At 51.7% G+C, this 20291-nt stretch overlaps 6 protein-coding genes across 6 annotated transcripts; 1 reads left to right on the top strand and 5 right to left on the bottom strand.

Moving 5' to 3' along the window:
- Positions 1–942: 942 nt before the first annotated feature.
- On the bottom strand, positions 943–1515 carry DSM5745_08873 (uncharacterized protein; the record flags this gene model as incomplete). Its single annotated transcript, XM_026750889.1, has 1 exon — positions 943–1515. The coding sequence occupies one exon, from the start codon at positions 1513–1515 to the stop codon at positions 943–945; it is 573 nt and encodes a 190-aa protein (XP_026600902.1).
- A 489-nt stretch (positions 1516–2004) lies between these two features.
- DSM5745_08872 (uncharacterized protein) lies at positions 2005–2802 on the top strand (the record flags this gene model as incomplete). The annotated part of the gene is made up of 1 exon (XM_026750888.1): positions 2005–2802. One exon carries the CDS (start codon positions 2005–2007, stop codon positions 2800–2802), a length of 798 nt encoding a protein of 265 aa, XP_026600901.1.
- Positions 2803–3819: 1017 nt separating this feature from the next.
- DSM5745_08871 (uncharacterized protein) lies at positions 3820–4852 on the bottom strand (the record flags this gene model as incomplete). Its single annotated transcript, XM_026750887.1, has 3 exons — positions 3820–4409; positions 4472–4628; positions 4709–4852. The coding sequence occupies 3 exons, from the start codon at positions 4850–4852 to the stop codon at positions 3820–3822; spliced, it is 891 nt and encodes a 296-aa protein (XP_026600900.1).
- A 547-nt stretch (positions 4853–5399) lies between these two features.
- On the bottom strand, positions 5400–6083 carry DSM5745_08870 (uncharacterized protein; the record flags this gene model as incomplete). Its single annotated transcript, XM_026750886.1, has 2 exons — positions 5400–5779; positions 5813–6083. The coding sequence occupies 2 exons, from the start codon at positions 6081–6083 to the stop codon at positions 5400–5402; spliced, it is 651 nt and encodes a 216-aa protein (XP_026600899.1).
- Positions 6084–6645: 562 nt separating this feature from the next.
- DSM5745_08869 (uncharacterized protein) lies at positions 6646–8464 on the bottom strand (the record flags this gene model as incomplete). The annotated part of the gene is made up of 3 exons (XM_026750885.1): positions 6646–6833; positions 6886–8196; positions 8260–8464. 3 exons carry the CDS (start codon positions 8462–8464, stop codon positions 6646–6648), a joined length of 1704 nt encoding a protein of 567 aa, XP_026600898.1.
- A 383-nt stretch (positions 8465–8847) lies between these two features.
- On the bottom strand, positions 8848–19034 carry DSM5745_08868 (uncharacterized protein; the record flags this gene model as incomplete). The annotated part of the gene is made up of 3 exons (XM_026750884.1): positions 8848–10817; positions 10864–18687; positions 18737–19034. The coding sequence occupies 3 exons, from the start codon at positions 19032–19034 to the stop codon at positions 8848–8850; spliced, it is 10092 nt and encodes a 3363-aa protein (XP_026600897.1).
- Positions 19035–20291: the final 1257 nt, after the last annotated feature.

Here is a 20291-nt window from a genome sequence, read left to right as displayed (position 1 = left end):
CCGTACAGGTAGAATAGAGTAGAAAGACATCACAACCCTTCCTTCATCTTACAGCAATTTCCATGCTCCTGAGTAGATTGCTCTACTACCGTAAGCCAAGAATATTTAATTTGTTATAAGCAGTAATATATGGATTGGGCGCAAGAAAACCTGCTAGGCCCTGGTCTTAAGAGGTTGAGCGGACCACGACCAAGTGGGAAGACTCGGAAAGAGAAAAAATTTTTATTTAGCATTTTTCCCTTTAAATCTAAGTCGGTGGTACCAGGTATCATGCCTTGCAACCAGTAACTAGACAATCCACCGAACCCTGCAAGCCCAAGTATCAACCTCCTGTGCAAGAGCAGAAACACCCCAGAAGGCTGCCCCAGGGTGGCATTACTGCATTTTTTAGTTCGCTCTTCTTAGCAAAGCAAAACTTACCGCTGTCCTACAGGGGGCCTCTGTACATAAAGCATCTTTATTTGACTGCAAATGTGAAAGCAAGCTCCATCTCGCGAGGTCGCGCTTGATTGTGATGGATATCTTGGTACTAAAGACCTGGCGCTGAAGATCCCGGTCGAATTGCCTGGAGGACATGTCTCCAGATGTTTATCGTTGTACCAGCTCTGGGCTCGTGTGCTGCTAGGCAAGGATAGACAAGGGAGTATAGGCTGCTCTTGGACACTGCCTAACTAGATGCGGCTGTTTTGGAACTATAAGGATCAAGATGGTTTCATGCTTATGAGCTTTTAAGCTTGGGTTTTATTACTTGGATATACGGTAGGTATAGTAAGGAAGAAATAAATGACAGTATGAAGAATGTCAATTGGGACACTATTGAGTAATCTCCTTTGATAAACGAGCGTGGTCATGGCTATGCTATGCTATGCAGCCCCGGCATTAATCCATCCCTTCACGCTTCATGGAAAAAGAAAAAAGCTTGTACTTCAGATAGAAGCCAACTTACTGCGCACGTAGTTCAGCCGCAGGTGAAACGACAATCTCCAGAGCCGTCATGGCGATCGCCACGAGGAAGACTTTCACTTGCAGACGTGGAGTCCACAACCCATCGCGCTCATACCCGTACCCACGCTCGCTAAGCAACAAGACGCTAAGGTACACGCAACACCAAGGACCAGCGATGTAAAACGATCCAGTCGGAAGAACAGCATAGCAAAGCACGTAGAGGATTGCCGCGCGGACAATCACTTTTGCCCGTTGCGGACAAAACCGCACAAGAGTCCCTGTCGCTGATTCACGCTGCATGAGCGCGAGGAGGCAGGTGAAGGCGGTAGTGAAGGCACCAATGTGCCATAGGTCCTCAGGGAGAATATTAATATAGAAGAGGAACATCATGATGTTCAGGGGGATGCACCATTGTGCACGGCGTGAGAACAGCGGACCTCGACGGAAGGTCCCGTTTTCAGTGACGCCGTCCACGTCGACCGTCGTGATGAAGGGCTCAACTAGATCCCAGGCTGAGGCCTTGAGCTGGCGGGCGGATGGGATGTATTGGGTGATAACACGGAGAGACATGGTGGTGGTGTTGGTTGGTAGATTGAGGTTTCGTTGGTGGTTTGGTTGGATGGGTAAGGTGTAAGATATGGTGAATGGATGAGGCGAAAACTGATCTGATGGGATGAACTGGGTGTCGAGGCTGTAGTTAGCGGCCTTATATGCTATATCTGCCCGGTCAATGTTTATTGTGTAGGACTCAACCTAGGGAGTTTTACAAAGACCATTCATAAACAGGACAAAGAGACTGGTTATTGACGGTCATGATGTCAAAGCGGTAGTCCTTGTGAATGTCTGCCACAATCAAAGCGCTTTGACTGGCGTTTTAGTGCACCGAAGTGATAATCAAAGAAATCTCTATTGTCGGATGTGCTCTTGTTTATCACGCCAACACAAAGCCTCATCGGCATCAGGTATATCAGACCCTCGAACCCTCGAGGCCCCAGCATGCTTACCACCTGCCATAGACACAGTTGATCCCAACCAAGAATCAACATTAGCCCAGATACCATGTCTCAATCCACCGCCGCCACCTGCACCTTCACCTCCGTCGCCCAATCCCTCTCCGCCGCCCTGCGCCTGATCTCCGAGCAACGCACAGCCCTCGCCCAAGCCGCCAACCACCCCGCCCTAGCCATACGCACACGCCAGAGCAAGACCCAGAACCAGACCCAAAAGAAGACAGACACACCCTCAACCTACGAAGTAATCGTCGCGACCGCGCGCCCCACCAAACACGAAAACGAAACCCCGCCCAACTGGACGATCTTCCTGCATGCCCCAGGGACACGGCACTCGCGCTCCTACAGCCTCCGCCGGATCCAAGGCGGGGGCATGGACTGGGACTCGGTGCTAGGCATGAGCTGGGAGCTTGTCTACGACGCGGCCGCGTCGGACACGCTGGACGACCGGGCGTTCGGGGCGTTCAGCTATCTGGGGCAGATGCCTGGGGCGTATCTGGAGTGGTTTGAGGGGGAGTTCCGGGCGCTGACGCGGGGGCCGAACAACTTCTTTGTTGCGAGGCTGTTTGCGCGGATGCAGGGGGTGGGTCTTACGACGGGGGAGGTTGTAATGCGGCTTGTTGGGGATGCGAGGTATAGTGAGCGGGAGTTCCGGGGGCTTGCGGAGAGGGGGAAGCCGGATGATGGGTATTTGGCTGTGGATGAGGAGGTGTTGAGGGCGTATGGGAGAAATTCGAGGGCAGATGGTGCAGCTGCAGCTGGTCTCCGGGCTGAGTTTCAGGTTCCCGTGTTTGATTCAACCAGAGGGTTGGGGGAGTTGTTTGAAAGGTTGAGGATTGAGCAGTAGGTGGTTTTTTGGTTTGTTCTTGGATTGTGATTTGTTTGGCGTTCTATAAGATATCCCGGCGTTATTGCTTATTAGGGCTTGCATGCATACATACGCAGAAAGTTTGTTGTTGTATATGAGAATCTAATAAATCCTGAAAGTTAGTCTATTACATTATCCCTCCAGCTACAAGCTGGTCCATTCTGACACTGGCGTTCTCGTACATCTTAACAAATTTAAAGTTGCTATAGAGACCCTTATACTTATGGTAATATTTGAAGTAAAATCTCAGAAACGCATCAAGGACTCTATGGTACGCAAAGGCTCGATGCTCCTATACTTTATTCCATACTATAGTACAACATGAATAATCTCTAATCTCCCAACAGAAGATCTTTTTATGACCCCGAGCAAGGCCCAAAGACACCACATTTCCCTAGAGGATAAGGGTCACCCAGAGAAACACGCCGTCGGACCTGGCGGTGATGTGCCGTATGAGATTCTCTTTCTCAGAAGTGCACCCAAGCTCCGGGTTATCAAAGCATGGGTTTTCGGTCACCTCGTCCCTAACGGCCCTAGCTATGCTGTCTCAGACACTCCCTGGGCAAGGCAGTTGATGCGAGCCTGGGGGAATAAGGAGAGGCAGGCGTGTCCAGAGAATAGGATTCGGAGATAAGCAGTCAGTCCTTAGCGGGTGATATTTTTCTAGATAAAGAACGAGGATGTACCACTTGGTCTGTTATATTGGCGTTATGATGGGACTGCGGGATACTTGAGTTCTTCCAGCCAGAGGTGCCACCCCAGGCTGGTTATTTTCTTTATTTTATATTAATCAAACTTATCAAACGCAGAAAAAGCCCGAACAGTTCAAGCCTAACAGTCTAGAGCAGAACAAACACGCAAAATGGAATGACTAGACAACAGACCAAAAAAGCCAAACCAAACAAAAACCAAATAAGACCAGCAATGTCCCACAGACCAAACACATCAACCAAATCAGGCATCCACCGTCACTTCCAACAAGGTAAAAACTGCCATCTACAACCCATCAAGCCACCGAGTGTCAGGCAACCCAACCTCCTTCAGCTCCAGTGGGAACCTACCATCCTTCCGCAGCTGCTCGCGGAGCTGGATCAGACCGATGAGGTGGAAATGACAATCCACATCAATACCGCGCTTTATAGCTTTCTGGTACAAGTGGTCGAATTCGCCACGGCAAAAGTCCCAGGCCCGCTGGAATCCATCGCGCAGGTGCACCTGCGAGGCAGGGCCGTGCTGGAGCGACCCGGCCAGTCCGTCCCAGAACATCCAGAGGTCGGTCTCGTGTTGGCGGCGGTTATCACGCATCCAGAGGTGGAGGATGGCCTCGATAAAGGTGCCCGTCTTTAGCACGCGCAGGGGAAACAGGTCGCGCCAGTGGTCGGGGAAGGGCAGGCTGCTGTCGGTGGAAAGCGTGACGTACGGGTTGAGGTTTGGGTCGGGGAGCCCCGGCTGCATGCTTGTCTCTGGGAGCCACCAGAGGTTCTCGGACTGCGGGACCAGATACACGGCTATGTAGTAGTTGATGTGGAAGTGGTGGGCGGGATTGGGGTGGCGTGAGAGCTTGTCACCGGACCCGGGCATGTACTCTGGGTGGTCCTGTCGCAGCTCCAGGAGCTCCATGCAGGTTTCCTTGGTGCAGCGTGTGTACTTTGGGTTTGCGGCAGCCACGGCTTTTGCGGAGTCTTTCGGGTAGTTAAGCAGGGTGTCCAGTATTTTTCATCCTCGGTATGAACGCCTCTTGCTGCGTCGGACAGGGCGTCTCTTGCTGCGTCGAGCAGGGCGTCGGGGATCACGAATGTAATGTCCTGGAGGAGAGCAGAGAATATTCGGTATGGGATACCTGGGAAACAGGGGCAGTATAGAATGGAATCGGGGATGTACTCACCCCTAGCCGAAAATTGCAGGGCCCCGTGTAGAGGCGCATCACCGTCCAGCCCATGAGAATGTTGGGGATCTGGGCCTTCTGGAGGATTTGACCTGCGTCGGCAGCGACCTCCACATCAGTTGGACGTTTGAGTTCCGCGGACATGGTTTCGATCTGTGGATGTCGCTTTGTGAAGGGTGACAGTTGTGAAGGAAGAGCAATACTCTTCTGTGCGGCAGGGGGTAAACGCTTCCATTTATGCTGGCCTTGCCTCGAGCGCTGCCTGGCCCTGTGAGCCTTTGCGATAAAGAAGACGAAAAGACGAAATCGGAGGGATGATGATGATATTTGAAAATCCAATCTCGAAATTTATTGCATTCTATACCTCAGCAGCTTGCTCGACCTCGAAGCCGGATTCTCGTCAGTTTCAAACAGCAGCAGCAAAGGGCATGGAAGAGGACACTTCAAAAACCTCAAGAATCTGGGGTTGGCCTCGGTCTGCATCAAAGAACAGGGTTTGCCAAAGAACGGTCGGACCAGAGAACGCCCGTACCGACTTGGAAAGAACATGCCCTACCAAAGAACATGTGGCACTATGAGCGCCTAGATTCCCTGCTCGGGCTTGTAGATATTGTAGTATCCTCAATCCAGACCGACGGGACAAAAGCCACAGGTGAGTACTCATCAATCAAGAAAGCCCAATCTAAAACAATCAAGCATTATCCCCCCCAGCGCCCCCATCAACACACGGCCAAACCAGCTCCTGGGCCTCGTCCAACTCGCCCCTCCCCAACTCCGCCCCAAGCATGCCCCTCAAGTGAAACAAGTGCCGATTAATCGACCGCAGGAGCCTCAGACTCTCGTCCTCCCGCGCAACCCGCCGCTCAAACGCAATCGCGTACTCCGCGAACTCCTTGCTTGCCTCGACGAGATTATCCTTGCTGGCGTCGAGGTCGCGAAGCCTGTTGAACCGCGCGTAGAGCCCCGGGGAGAGCTCTTTGCATTTGCTGCTCGCGCCGCTGCACGACTCGCATCTTTGTCCGGGCTTCTTGCGGATGCAGGGCTTTGCGAGGATTGTGTCTGTGCGTGCGTCTGCGGTCTAGTAGTGATTTGCGCAGCGGAGACAGGGGTAGGTTCTCTTGGGTTCTTTGTCGGGAGGGTTGGTGTTGTTGTGGTTGAGGTTGTTGTGTTGTACGGGGTTGCCGGGAGCCTCGGAGTACTCGGGCTGTTGAGCTGGGGCTTCGGGGTTTCGGGCGTTGAGGAGGTTGGGAGGGTGTTCTTCCTCGTCGCCAGGAGTCTCGACGGTTTCCTGTGCCTGGTCCTGCGATTTCCGCTTATGGCTTGGGAGTGCATTCGGTGTTGCTGGGGCTCGCTGGGTGCGGGGTGCTGAAGTCATTGCAGGCGAGACGGGATTTGACTGCGCCGTGCGTAGATCTTCGTCTTCCGACTGGTCTTCTTGGGCAGATTGAGTCTGAAGAAAGTATGAGACCAAGCTGTGGAGAGCTGATGGGAAGGACAGCGTGTGTAGGTAAGTGAGAGGGAAGCCGCTACACAGCCACGCCTAGTTCACTTTTCCGCTTCTTGACATTACGCAGTATCCTTTCCTACAAGCCGTATTCTGGTCTAAATAGTACAGGCTAGAAGTGTTAATCTATACCCTTAACTTGTTAAGTAGAGTTGAAGAAAACAGATCTGACCTGAATATGTCCCGCATGGCGATTAGCTTGATATTGTGGAAAGAAATGAAGTTCAGAAGGGTGGTCAAGCCTAGCGACGTGTCTCTCCTGCTACAGCTCATGATACAGCGGGCGCTCTCGTTCATAGCCAGATAACTGACCAAGGGGGGTGTTGGGGAAACCTTCCTCAGCATCCATATTACTCTCAATGTGGTAGAAGTACATGAATTACCAGGGGCTTTTAACAAAGCATTCCGCCAACCATGGTTCCAGTTTCTTTACTCAGGCCTGCGGCACTGCCTGGTATCCCCTATGCGAAGGGGTCTGCGAGTTAATCTTGACTCGCACGCGGTGGCCGAGGGCTCGCATAGCGGCCGCGAGGGAGTGCGTCTCTGCCTGGACCTCGGGGTCGTCAAGTAGATGGGCGGCACCCACACGCGGAAGAAGAAACTCGTCGCGCTGCGCTTTAACTGTGATGAGGTTAGCATACACTTGGACAGTGGTAGAGCCAGGTAACCATACAATCCTGCGCTATCTCTATGCGCTTCATCATCTCCGCCTCGGTCTCGCAGTTCTGCGCCAGCGCAATTGCCAGCACCCGAATGGGCTTGTAGAAATGGGGATTGAAGAAGTCGCGGATCAGATGTGCATTGGCTACCAGATGGAACGCCGCGCTGACCTTCTTGTCGAGGGCTGGATCAGGGTGATAATCCTCCTCCCATGAATATGTCAAGCAGGAGGGGAAATCCAGCGCCATTGCCACGATCAGCTCGTCAACTTCCCCCATTTGTGCGAGACGGCCCTTGATCCTGGCAAGGTCGTACTCCAGTCTCAATTTATCACGGGGTATGCTCCTCTCAAACCGGCCGAAGAAATGACCGATCGTGGCGTGAAGGCTGACGTTGGACGCCACGTTATTAGGCCCCGGCTTGGCTTCGCAGTACTCGCGAGCACGGAGCTCGTACTCTCGGTGCAAGAAAGTCTCTCGGTAGCTTGCGGTTTGGCTTGCTGGGTTCGAGTCGTCGAAATCGCCGCGCGATAGCACCCTTAGGGCTTCCCAGCGGGCCTTGTACCCAGCCAGGGGGGCCCCAGTCCGTTTGGCCCACTGAGTCTCCCATTCGTCATCCTGGGCCGAAAAGTAAACTTGCTGGTGAGGGCTAAATCGATCCAGAGCCTTGGCCTTTTGGTATATCGCGTCACAGAAGCTTATGTATGTCGGATCCTCCAACGCGTCCCCCTCTGCTTCATCGGTTTCCTCAATACTGATGAGATTATGGAGAAGCGCACTGGCAACAGAAGTACCGCAGGCACGCCCTAGGCTTTTGCTCACTGCCCAGGAGCGTGTTTTGCGGCTTGGGCCTGACCAGGCTACTCCTGTGACATTCAAGTGCGTGGCGTATTGCACGCTGGGCTGGACCAGCCAGCTTCCGGAATAGCAAGATGTCATCATGAGGGTGACTTTGGCCTCTTTTGGGAGCGTCCGCTTCAAAACATCCATTGACAACAAGTGTGGTTTCCCTGTCTTCGTGTTGCCCCCCAACAGAACTTTGCCAGTTGTTCCCTGCCCATGCGCAAATATCAGCAGAATCAGCGTCTCGTCGTTCTGCACAGACAAACGGGCCTGCTCGCGAACAGTCTCGACAAACCGATCTAACAGCATGTCCGCTTCTACCACCCGCATGCTCCCGAGACCGGCGTCAAGGGGGAGGAACGAGGCGTCCAGAACCACCCTTCTCTCCCCTCTTGGGCTTCCGTGTGCGTATTCGGTGTACTTCTCCACTAGTCCTTCAGCGGACTCGGCCGTGAGCCAGATCTGATTTGTGCTGTGTGTGTCTAAAAATGACAAAGGTCAGCATCGGTACCCAGGCTATAACGAGATCGGGCATGAAAGCTTACGCGTGGGAAAGAGTAGATGGTAGAAAAGGTAAAAGTCGCTCAGGATAAAGCCATCGCGGTAGGGTGCAGCAGCATCGTTGTCCGCTGGACAGTCGTAGATGCCGCAGACCGCGACGATTCTGTTCTTGCATGGCACATCCGGCGGCCGCGATGTGATGAAGGCGAGGTCGGTGCAGGTCACCCGCGCCGCAGTCTCGCTGTCCATGTTGATGAGAAAAGAAGATGGTGTGTGTTGGGCTTATGGATGAAAAGAGGGAAAGGTCGATGGATGAAGCATCGAGCGGAACTTTGGTCCGAAGCAATTCAGTGGACTGGAACAGCCTTCCGCAGCCAAATGACTCACGGCGATGAGCATGCAAAGGCTCATACAGCTTGATACTGGCAGCGAAGGCTACAGCCATGATAGTTCTTAGAGTAATGGCCTTCCCCCGCCTTACTGCATCTTAACCCCAAACAGCAGCACCGCAGTCCCTTCGAGTAGGGTAAGTTCAGCCGGTGGAGAGAGCCATACGTAATGGGGACAAGGACCAGGCACGATGAGGCAGATCATTCTTAGACTTTATTCTCCCTAGATTGCGCATGTGTTCATCACAGATCATCCTCAGACTCATAGCCAGCCTCCTGCTTGACCATCGCAACAAAATCAAACTCATCGATCGCTTCCTCCTTGACTGCACCACCACCACCAGCAGTTTCTCCTTCTTGCTTCACCACTGCGGCATCGGGCTGGGGCTGCGTTGCGCCCCTGCGCACATTCCGAATCTCTCTCACGAAGACCACGTCGTCGTCGTCATCGGGCTCTTCCAGCTTCACAGGTTTGATATCCCGGTCGACGGCTCCCACGCCATATGTTATTTCCTTCACGAACACGATGTCGTCGTCGGGTTCTTCTGCGTTTGCCATGGTGATGTCGCCGTCACGGTCGGGCTCCTGCTTGACTATTGTGGCATCGACGGCATCATAAATTGATTCCTGATGCCTTGGGTTGGCATCGGCAATGACAGGACCAGCGCCATTAGTAGGTTCCTCCTTGACGACCGTGTTGTCAACAGTATCGTCAGCGGCTTCTTCCCGCACCGGGCTTACATCGGCAACGACAGGACCAGCACCACTGGTAGGTTCCTCCTTGATTACTGTATTATCAACAGTATCGTCAGCGGCGTCCTCATGTACCGGGATGACATCAGTAGCATCAGTGGCAGTAGCGGCAGGGGCAGGGGCAGCATCATCAATCGCATCTTCCTGGACCAGCGTAGCATCACCATCTCCAGCACCCTCATCAAAGTCCGCCTCAAACAGCAACTTCCCATCAAGAAGCTTGCCAAGATGCGTCTTATCAATCTCCTGCCCATCCTTCCGAATAGTCGACATAAGCACCTTCAGAAACTTAAGCGGGCTGTTCTGAAACTCCCCCGGCAAGGCACGGCCATCATTCGCCTCCAGAATGAACCCATCAGACAGGACAGTCAGGCCCTCTGGCGCGGTATAGTACGCAACGCCCAGGAAATCGCATATCTCGCGGTACTCCTGGTACGAAGATATGTACAGCTGGCCCGCGAATAAGTTAAGCTGGATGCGCAGCAACACTGGGATTTTCGGAAGAATCATTGCAGGTGTCGTGTATAGGCTGAGATTGTCGAGAGGGGAGAAGCTCCGGTTTTGGCGCGGCGCGTAAATGTGCATTGTGACAGAGGTAGACTTTCGGATGTCAGAATGGAGTTCATTTGCCTCGTATGGGCTGATGATTAGCATTTTCCAGACCGCTGGTTCACCCTCCTCAGAATAAGCCCAGCTTATGAGGACCCATTGGACGGGGCGCTGGTAGTCGTCAAAGACAGTTGTTGTTCCGTTGAAAGGAAGAATGGTCCTCTCGAAGTCCCTGGTGACTAGGAGATCCCGCGGAAACTCAGAGATATCTAGGTGCTTTTTCGCTGTTGTCATTGCTAACGACTGGAAAGCTGAAGTAAACGCCTGGGATCGTCTATTCAGTTGCCCAGTAGCCACGAATTGACGCAGATCAGGGTGAAGAGAATGGTCCCTTGCTTTAGCGCCAGGCGGCCGCTGAACTTGTCGCTGTTGTTCAAGCTCAGGCGCAAGTTGTCGTTCCTGTTCCTCCTGGAGCTGCGTAGCATTAAAATTGACATTAGCAAACTGGCGGATTCTTTCCAGGATGAGCTGGATATTGCGGTTGTTCTTGTTCGACGCAGAGACAAGGAACGGAGCAGCATTCTTGTCAGCACGCGGGCGGTATCGCTGTTCCAGGGACTGGGATTCGGGTTCGAGGAACAATTTCGCATGGTTTTCGGGGATTGCGCCGCCACGAGCTTTACGCCAGAGGATGCACTGGCGTTCAAAACGCTCGCCCTGGACAGCCCAAAGTGGAATATTACGTTGCATTTCGACCCATGTTTCTGAAACCGCCCAGCGAAGCACATCCGAGACCTCGATGGTGTAGTTATCTGGCTTGCCAATCAGAGATAAGATCTTGGTCTTAATCTCCGCGGGCATGCAGAAAACAACAGATTGTCCTTTGCCAAGGTCCCTCATTCGCATACATGCTGTGCGAGAGTTAGTGGGCGCCTTGTAGTTTCTCCATGATCTTACCTTGTACAAGTTTGTCCTTGGTGATGCCAGCTCCTAAGGTGACCGCAGCGCGGTAATTCCGAGGCAACTTGAGGTCAATACCTCTCGTGTGTGCCTCATCTAGGAAAACAAGGCATGCCTCTAGTTGCGTTGCATAGGGAGATGTCTGTAGCGGTTCAACAAGTCCCGTCCGATCCACAACACAGATTTCGTCGCTGTCACTGACGAATACCACGGCTTGTGTGCGCCCGCTATCGTTATCCGGCATCATCTTTAGCCACGTTACAGCAACCTCGAAGTTAGTGAGCTCCAAAATTTGAGCGCCAACGTCGAGAATCACTTGCGTAGGCGGGTCGAGCCCAACAACCATATCCAGCAGAGCCTGCGCGTCTGAGTTCCCACCCTCTCGGGCTGGAACATGAACAACAGAATTCTCAGGCCGCAAGAGGTACTCAAGGACCAAAGCATTAGTGTGATTTTGCTCTTGGAGGTCGAGTTGCTTCACGCTCAGTGGCAGAATCACCCGGGAATCATTGGTCCCACTGAATCCAGCCGTTGGGAGTGCTTTGACCTCACCGATATCCCAGCCCGAGGCAGAGAGTTTCCTCGGGAACTGTTTCATCTCTTTGGGAAAGACAATATGAGAAAGGAAATAATCAATGGCACCTTTTGAACCCCGGAGCTTGGGGAAGATATGTTGCAAACAGTGGGGCCGATCTTGGAGGTTGATTCCTCCTAGCTGACAGTACGCCTGGTCCAACTCGGGCGCATTATCTATCCACAGCTGGTATTCTATATCCGCCTGATCGGAGTTAATCAGGTGGTGGAACGCTAGGAAAAGCTCATCATCCTTAAGGCCGGCATAGTAATAGCTTAGACATGTCAACACAACAACAACATCAGGATGACTGAATTCAGACCGCGGCGCTGGATTGTCCTTGGCGCGGTAGGGGACGGAGAGCTTGGTTGGAGGTCGTCTAGAATCGTGAGGTCCGTAGTTAACTCTCCAGCGTTTCTGACCCAGGCATGAAGACAGGACCCCTCCGGCAAGGAGGCCTCTCAGGAGAAGGAGAGTATCTTTGTTGGTCGAAGTCCAGAAGAGCTCCGTGCTGTTGTCCTCGACTGCTGCAATCTCAGAGGCTGCGAGGTCTGGGTTGAGGATATAAATGAAAACAGCCTTTCTAATCAGCTCTGGCTGCCTTGACATGGGTAAAGAGTCGATACCCTTGTTGCAGATGTGATTGGCAATCATTTTGAAAAGCTCGGACACAGCGTCTTCACGAAGTAACCGCGTTCGAGGGAACCCGCCAGGCCATTGCTTATCCAATTCAACTGAGTGGGGAAGTTTTGCTTTTATCAAAGGGGCATACATCCGTACAAGATCCAGAAGCTGTTGAATGATAGTCCATCTCTGTGGGCTGAACTCCAAAGCCTGCTGGGCACCCATGGTGTAGATCAATTCGAACTTGACACTGAAATTCTCATCACTTTCGTCAACAACATCCCGCGACGAATTTCGAAAGAGCTCCAGGATCCTTAAAAGGGTCTGACCAACAGATACTTTCCCAATAGTAAAGCATTCAACGCACATAAGCTTTAGGGAAAGAATGTGTTCTGGTTGCACAAGGAGAACTCCTCCACTGGCCATGCATTCCAAGCACATCCGCTCTATTTCTGCCGCCTCTGCATCGCCTATTTTTAACGAACGCGACACAGGCAACTGGTATACTTGTCTCCCAAGCAAGCCACCAAGCTTCGAGACCAACATCTGAAGCATCTGTTGAGACTGTGGTTTCGCGACAAGCACGCGCACGAGGCAGGAGCCATTGGCAAGTGCAGCGGCCACCATCGGGACAATAACGGAGGATTTGCCTTCGCCCATATTTAGTTGCATGACGGCATTCTGCTCCGCGTTTCGCATTTCCTGGGCAATTTGCTCTTGAACTTCGCGGATCAAGAGGCCGCTCTCAATCTCCAAGAGCAATGACTCCGGGAATTCGAATGGACTCCAGTTGGTATGACCGGGGTTCTGGAGTTCCCTGACGAATTGTTCTTGGTGGTTGGTTAGTTTAACCAGCCGTTTTGCCCGTTGAAGTGCTGTTATAGAGCGTCCATACGCAATGAAGCAGGTCTTCCAGTCCATGGGTAGTTGACTCCACCTCCTTCGGTTCAATTGTTGAAGCAGCAGGTCCGGTGACAACCTCGGCCCCATGTTGATGCTTGCCACTGTCTTCAAGATATCATATTGGATAAATTGCTTCTGATTTGCGGTCTCCGTAGGCTGACCAGAAAGAGTCAATCGGGCAAGTATAGAGTCGCGTATTTCCTTGGAGTGTTTGACGCAGAGTCGAAGGTGTTCGGAGGTGATCTTTTGGACCTCATCTCGATTCAAAGTAACTTTGTCGGCTTGCTTTATGTCCAGCAAGGACTGGGAGCTTCCGTACAGTTGTTCGACGTAATGTCTCTCATACTCGGATTGTGCCTGACGCCCCAGCACATCAACCAAGGCAGGAAGGCGCGAGACAGGTTTTGTGGCCGAAGTATCAGATTGCAGCATGGGGCCTAGATGCGGTGGCTCTGTAGCCAAAAATGGCGGAGGTCCAAGGGACCCATCAAGTACGTCGCCGATAGAAGCGAAACCGCATGTTCGAGGGGTAGGACGAGCAAGGGGAGGTAATGGAACAGGTGGCATCTCGACAGGCTGAACCATCTCACGAGAGATAATTGCGTAGACCCTCTCCAGATACTCCTTCAACTCTAGGTTATGGAACCAAATTGAGAAATTTGCCTGGACACGGGGCATTGCTTGATGCGCATCGAAATAGTCTCCGAACCCTGGGCTTTCATTGCTGATTGGAGCAACCGGAGATGCTGTAGGCCACTGGATGCGCAGGCCAGCCACAAATTTCTCAAGGACCTCCTCTCTCTTTGTATTTATCCAGTTCGTTTTGCGTGTTTTGAATTTCTTCTCGCTTTCCCCTGGGTTGCGATCAAGGGGTACTGGCAGATTGTGTCCAGTACGCATTGTAAACCGTATCTGAGTCTTGAGCGCCTCGTCATCAAGCTCGTATCCCTGGGATGGATTATAGAGGATACGCGATGGCGGCATAATGGAGGCCATACTCGGTAAAATGTACAGTGCGGCAATGCTCTTGAGGACGCCCATTGGGACTTGATCGGACAGCGACAGGGTTGAAAGCCAGATCATCATTTGTTGCTTACTTGGGCGAGAAGCCCCAGAGCATAGCAACTGATGAATGCTGCACCAGTGCTTTGAGAGGAACTCCTTGCCGTCGAACAACCAGGTGGCATCGTACGCGATTCGCGTCTTTTCGACAAGAACACTGGGGCCCTCAACCACGTGTCCCAAAAATTTCCATATTTCTGAAAGCCAATCATCGCGGTACAGTCGCTTGTCGAACGGTGTTGTCTTGTTGTAGAGTGCTTGGCATAGGGTGAAAACTTGATAGCACTGTTGTGACTGGTGATCCTGACCACGTTCAGTATACCGCGTGTCACAAGCACATGTGTGATCCTCTGCCCCGAAGCCCGGTGAACGGAATGAAGATGAACGAATCTTGTCACGTTGAGACAGTACATTATCCACACTCGGCAGTGGCAGCTCGCCGTAATCCTTGGCATCTGGATAGAATATCCGCATCCGACGGTTTTGGTCAAGTATGAACAGGACCTGTTTGAGAAAGTCGCGATGTTGGGCTAGGCAACTGAGCGATTCTCTCCACTTGATGCTTTGCATCACACGTTCATTGGCTGGATAATACTTCCTCTCAGGCGTTAGACCGGCCAGCTTCACCAGGATAGCAACATTCTCTGGTCGTAGTTGACCAAAAGATCGTGTTGATGCAGAACGAAGGATAGTTAAGGCTTGCTCGGTACCCGTCTTCCCCGTAAGCGGATCTGGAAGACAGAACGAAGTAATGCCATGTAGGTAGCAGAGCATTAGTTTGCTCTGAAGGCTCCCGTTGTCTGCTAAACGGCCAAGTTGCTCATCCACGGAGTAAACATGGGTATATGACACCTCCTGCCAGAGAATTTGGACAGTAATATGATCTCCATCTACTAGCCAAGTGGCATTGCCATCAGGAATAAGTACCATTCGGTTCCCGTCTTTTTCATGTCGCAAGAGGAGTTTGGTGCGCAAGCCGACAAGGGTACCCAATGACTGATCAGAATCAACCAACATTCCACGGTACTGGCGAGATCGAATGCATGACTGGCCGGACTTGAGGTTGAAACTCAGCCGGAGGCGCGGAAGTTCAATCTCTAGTGTTGATGATGAGGTGTTGAGTTTGCAATGCAGCCTGGAGGCACGTTCGATAGGTTGCAGGATGCAAGAAAGTAATTTAGCAGTCGGGCTGCACATGCTAATTAAGGACATATCACCTTTAACAAGGTACCAGGCGTTACTACCGGGATGTCCTCGTTGCAGTCGCCAGTGCGAGCTGGATGATACCCAGGGGTTTTTAAGCGGCCGGAATTCCACATGCCCGGTGTTGAAGTTATACCAGTGCACGCAGTCCTCAAGAAAGGCGTCTGGAAATGCCCCTTGAAGAAGGGAAACCGGCACAAACTCTCGAACCTCAGATTCTTCGCTCACTGCCCGAACAGAGAGTTCAAATTGGTCTGATTTATGCAACAGCTCCTTTCCGAAGTGTATAGTCTGATTCATGTGCTTTCTCTGGCCAGAGAACAGCATCCCAGGAATCTCACTGGGCATCACTTCCACAGGCGACTCGCCAAACAGAATTTTGTATGTCTTGTGGCTTTCAAATTCCGAGGGAAGGCGAGCCAACGGTCGGCCGTTGATGAGTAGTTCCCCTGTCAGTAAATTATAATGGGCAAGGAAGCTGCCATGGCTGGCGACAAGCCAGTGATCTCCAACCACCGGGGCAAGTATCCATGAAGAACCCATCTGGTATGCAGCCCAAGCCTCTCTGATTGCAAGATCCAACGCCGGTTGCCTGTTATGGACCACGTTGTGGGCCAAGATCTTTTGGCAGCGATAAGCCACGACTTGCCAGCGTTGGTAAAGAATCTGAACCATCCCACCATTTATAACGTCGATGATGCCTTTTCGGTCATGTATGATCATACAGCATTGAAACCAAATCGAGGCGTCCGACGCATTTGCTAGTATTCGCCGTAAAGCGGGGCTTTCAGAATCATACGTGGCGACGCAAATCAGAGCCAAATGGGTGCTTCGTGTAATCAACTCGATCCGGCGCACGTCGATTGCTTCTTTGCCAGCCTTGTCCCTAACATGCTTGACCCAGTTGAAACTTATTTGGCGTAGAGACGATAACAGCTCCAGACATCGGTCTTCAACAACGGCGTCGGCGGAGGTCGAAAGTGACAGCACTCTCTGGACAAGGAAGATCAGTGCGCTGAGCTCGTGAGCCGTCTCCCAGTTTTCCTTAATTCTGTCTGCAGTGTCCTCAATCGCGGCGAGCAGAGCTTTAACAAAACACCCATCGTGCAAGATAGCATGTCCTGCCCGTAAAACTGTTTGGGCTCGAGGTCCAACCTGGCGAATGATCTGTAGAATAAAAAGACAAGTCTCTGCTTTCCTGAAGACTACCGATGGCATGGCTAGTTGTCTTAGTATATTCTGCCACTGAATTTCAACCCCGAGCGCCATTGAACAGAGCGCCTTGTACTCCTCAAGCGACATGTTTTGCGGACAGGCGTCCTGCGACGCAATAACCGTGTTAGGGGAGGGCCCGTTCTTTTGGCCAGTCGGGCGGAAAAGGAACTGTTGCAAGGATGAAGATGACTCAGGCAGCTTATACATACACGAGGTTGCAAGTTCGTCTGTTGCCTTGAAGTTGGTGATGAAGCACTCGGTAAAGCTGTCGTAGTAACGGAAACTCATCCCATTTTCCAGGCAAATATCACTCTCCGTCACATCAATAATCATCCTTTCCCGTCTGTGTGTATTTTGGTGGGGTTTATTCTGTGAGAGAAGGCCGGCTCTCTGACGGTCACTGGCAGAAGTGAAAAATGGCCGAAGACCTTCGTACGTTTGCGGCTGAAACCTTGTTCTGGGCTGCGCTTTTTCACCATAGTCGAGATGTAGGACGGTAAGCAAGAAGAAGAGTGTGGTGTCACGCCAGACCGAAAATGGGCGAGGGACGTTCAGTTCAAATACGGTGGATTTCGCCTGCAGATCCTGTGAAGGCAACGGCCACTCGTGGATGTTTATGCTAAGTGAGCTTGCCTGCGACTTGTACGAACATCTTTGGCAGGACGTGCTGTGGAGCGTCTTTCTTGAGCCTTCATGGCCATTCGAGGGAACCTCAATATACGTGCAGCTCATTTGATTGGCTCGAGCATTCAATTGTTTGTATTCTTCATGCTTCTGACGAAGCTCCATCTTCTTCGCAGCCCGAGTCTCCAGGGCATTGGTCTCGATGGTCGCTAACAAACCTTGATGCTCTGGGGACTGTGCAAAATACTGAACAGAAAAGCAGGTCCGAGTGCCAAAGTCTTGGAAAATGGAAGCATGCGGGAACCGAAGCCGGCGCTGACGTTGGTAAAGATAGTCTTCTGCACGAGATAGTCTGATCATCTGTGATCGATAGGGTAGCACTAAAGCTTCGAAGACGCCCATTGGGATGCATGTGCTGTACTCGCGAAGGAGCGGGTGCTGCTGGATGGTAGCCTTGTCGCAAGCAATCCACAATTCCAGGATTGTGAGCACCATCACCGATACTGCTTCAGGATTTTGGGAATAAAGCCCGAACGAGATCTGATAATAGTGGGTGATCAGGTCCCCTAGCACCAGAGAGGTGTTCTCTTCGTTGAGGTGAGATTGCAACCAAATGTCAAGGTTGACCTCGACCCATGCTTCGAATGCCGCAAGTCTCAGGAGCTGGTATTTAGGGTCACTTGTGGCAAGAAGTACTGGGAGAACTATGCTTTGGAAATCAATAAGTTCTGGCTGTGGTTGAAACATGCCCGGAGGTAAAGAGTGTCGCCGCCTGGTGATGCCTTCTATCCATCCGTCAAGGAAGGGCAATGAGCAATAAACGTCCTTGTTGAAATCCAAACTTGCCAAAGGAGCGTTGTGCCGGAAGCTGTTGTGCAGCATGACCATCTTCCAGCTCTTCTGAACAGAATTGTTAGCGGCCTGGAGAGTCTGCTGAACGTAAGTAAACCATGCGGGATGCATGGACAAGTCAAGTTTTTGTAGCCGGCGAGCAATTTTACAGTTCATTATGTAACATTGCTCTGCGGACACCTTTTCGCGGCAGGTATCTAAGATTGTGCTCATGTAATATACCATGAAGTGCTTGTACAGATCCTCTGATATCTTAGAGACTGAACAGGCCCTTCGGAGCATAAGCTGAAGGGCCACTCGTATCAGAAGCCACAGAGAACTCCGCCGCCATGGAGATCGGCTGTCGAGCCACAGGACTTCTTCGCGCGTATTTTTGTGGAGTTGCAGGCCATGACCAATGGTTTTGCACCAAGGGCGCAAAAATGTTGTGAAAAATTCAGTTACCATTTTAGGGTCGGTTGCATCCCTATCCTCATCGTGGCTACGACGAGCCTTCTTGACTTGAGGTTTGGTCCCCGCGACCGATTGGCTGCTCATTTTGGCAAGTATCGGAGCGATCACGTCTGCAAGGGCATCTTTCCTGAACGTGGCAGTGTCTATAGTGTAGACTGACCCAGGAAACTGACGCTGCAGGCGACCCACAGTTGAGTTGACGGCTGCGTTTTGGGGAGATAACTCGAATGCCTCCAGATGTACCCCAGTGTCGTTCTTGTTGATGAGGAGCGCGGCATTCTGAGAGCGAACATAAACAGGCAAGGCGCCCCCTGGAGAAATCATTGGCCTAAAACCGGGACTTGCGAAGAGTTGACTTACCATCGGAAAGGAGTTGTTCCAAGGTCGTTTTGAGTTTCGATTCACTTATGCCGCCATGTAATACTAGAGTTTGCTTCAAGCGATGCAGCATTGTAAACATCGCGGCAATCCATTTGGCATTCTGACTAGGCACATGGTCCGTGAAACTGCGCAGAGCTCGAATGACGGTACTTAAGAGAGCGAGATCGTGGTCGGCGTTGTAGTCATCGTCCTGCGGGAGCTTCGGGGGGAGGAAAACATGATGGAATAGATATGTGATGGCCTCAAAAGGCAAATCTGAAGAAATAGAGCTGGACATGTTGATACAGTGTCTGCGGCAAGACTATGCCTCAACAAAAGTGTTCGGGGTTGACGCGAAGCCGAGAAATGATGGAAATGATGGTGATTCAGCGGTCTGCTGATAAGTGACAATGCTATGGGAAAAGAGTGGATGGCAGTTGTTCTAGGTATTAGCGACGACATCAGTCGAGAAGTATTATCCAGCAAGCGGGGCCCGTTCTTTTGCTCGTTTGAATGGCTGGTGGACTTCAGACCCTACGCCAACTTGGTTCGGCGTTCAACCTGAGCGGCCGTCAGTCGGCTCTCTCTGCACTGGCGAGAGAAGTCCGCTAATCATAACCTTTGTCATGTCAGTATCAGAGAAAGTAGATCGTGAGAATCATGGTGGTGGTTAGAATGGTGGTGCACTCCAGAAAAAGCACTTGCATTTCACTTCCATAGATATACTTGGGTTCCCAATCGCGTGCAGAAGAGAAGCTCGATGGGCTTTAAGTTCCAAGTGGATTTTCGTGTATTGGGAAGAAATTGTGGTGTCGGACTTTTCTAAGTGTACCGTGCCTACTTATCTCCACCAAAGACAAACACAGACAAACCGGCCGCAGCGTGCGCCTTTGACGGGGTGCGTCAGAGCGTCCAATTGGCGTTTCAATTAGGAGGGACGCGTATTGACGGGACCAGGATCTGTGTATACACCTATGGTATAGATATTTGGCAGGAGATGTCCAGGTTGACGCGTTGTGGCCTGAGTCGAGGATGTGGTGGAGTCTTGAAGATCCTGAAACAGAAGGGAGATGTAGGCGAAGTCACGTGATCGCTATCTATACGAATGTCGATCACCTACTCGCCACCTTTAGTCCTTCAGCAGTTTTAGAATTTACTCCAAATGATGGATTCTGGCTCCAGTAGGTCCTTCAAGCATGAGTTCTGGGAGGCAAGCTGAGCTTGGCTGTCTTCAACGGAGTCGATGGTCCTAGAGGACACCCCCGGTTTCCAAGGTTATTGGAAGTACTGCTTACTTGGGTACGGCACCATGCCTAACAGCCTGAGATCTTGTTGTCAGCATGCGTCTTTCGTGAGGTTATTGGAAGGTATGATCTTTGCCATTGACTAGTATCAGGCTCCCATGGAGACTCGTCCCTTCGAGACGTACAGATCCTCGCGAAGGCTGTCCCGCAGCATCAGCCACTCGCAGCAGCAGTCACTATGTGTTCCTCATCCCCTTGCACGAGATGAGACAAGTGGTATGAGAGGAAGGAAGAGCATCCGGTTGGCCTCA

This window comes from Aspergillus mulundensis (assembly GCF_003369625.1).
Source record: "Aspergillus mulundensis strain DSM 5745 chromosome Unknown scaffold_10, whole genome shotgun sequence".
Classification (NCBI taxonomy): Eukaryota; Fungi; Ascomycota; class Eurotiomycetes; order Eurotiales; family Aspergillaceae; genus Aspergillus; species Aspergillus mulundensis.
The sequence above is the reverse complement of the archived record's forward strand: the minus strand, read 5'-3'. Positions and strand labels throughout refer to the sequence as shown.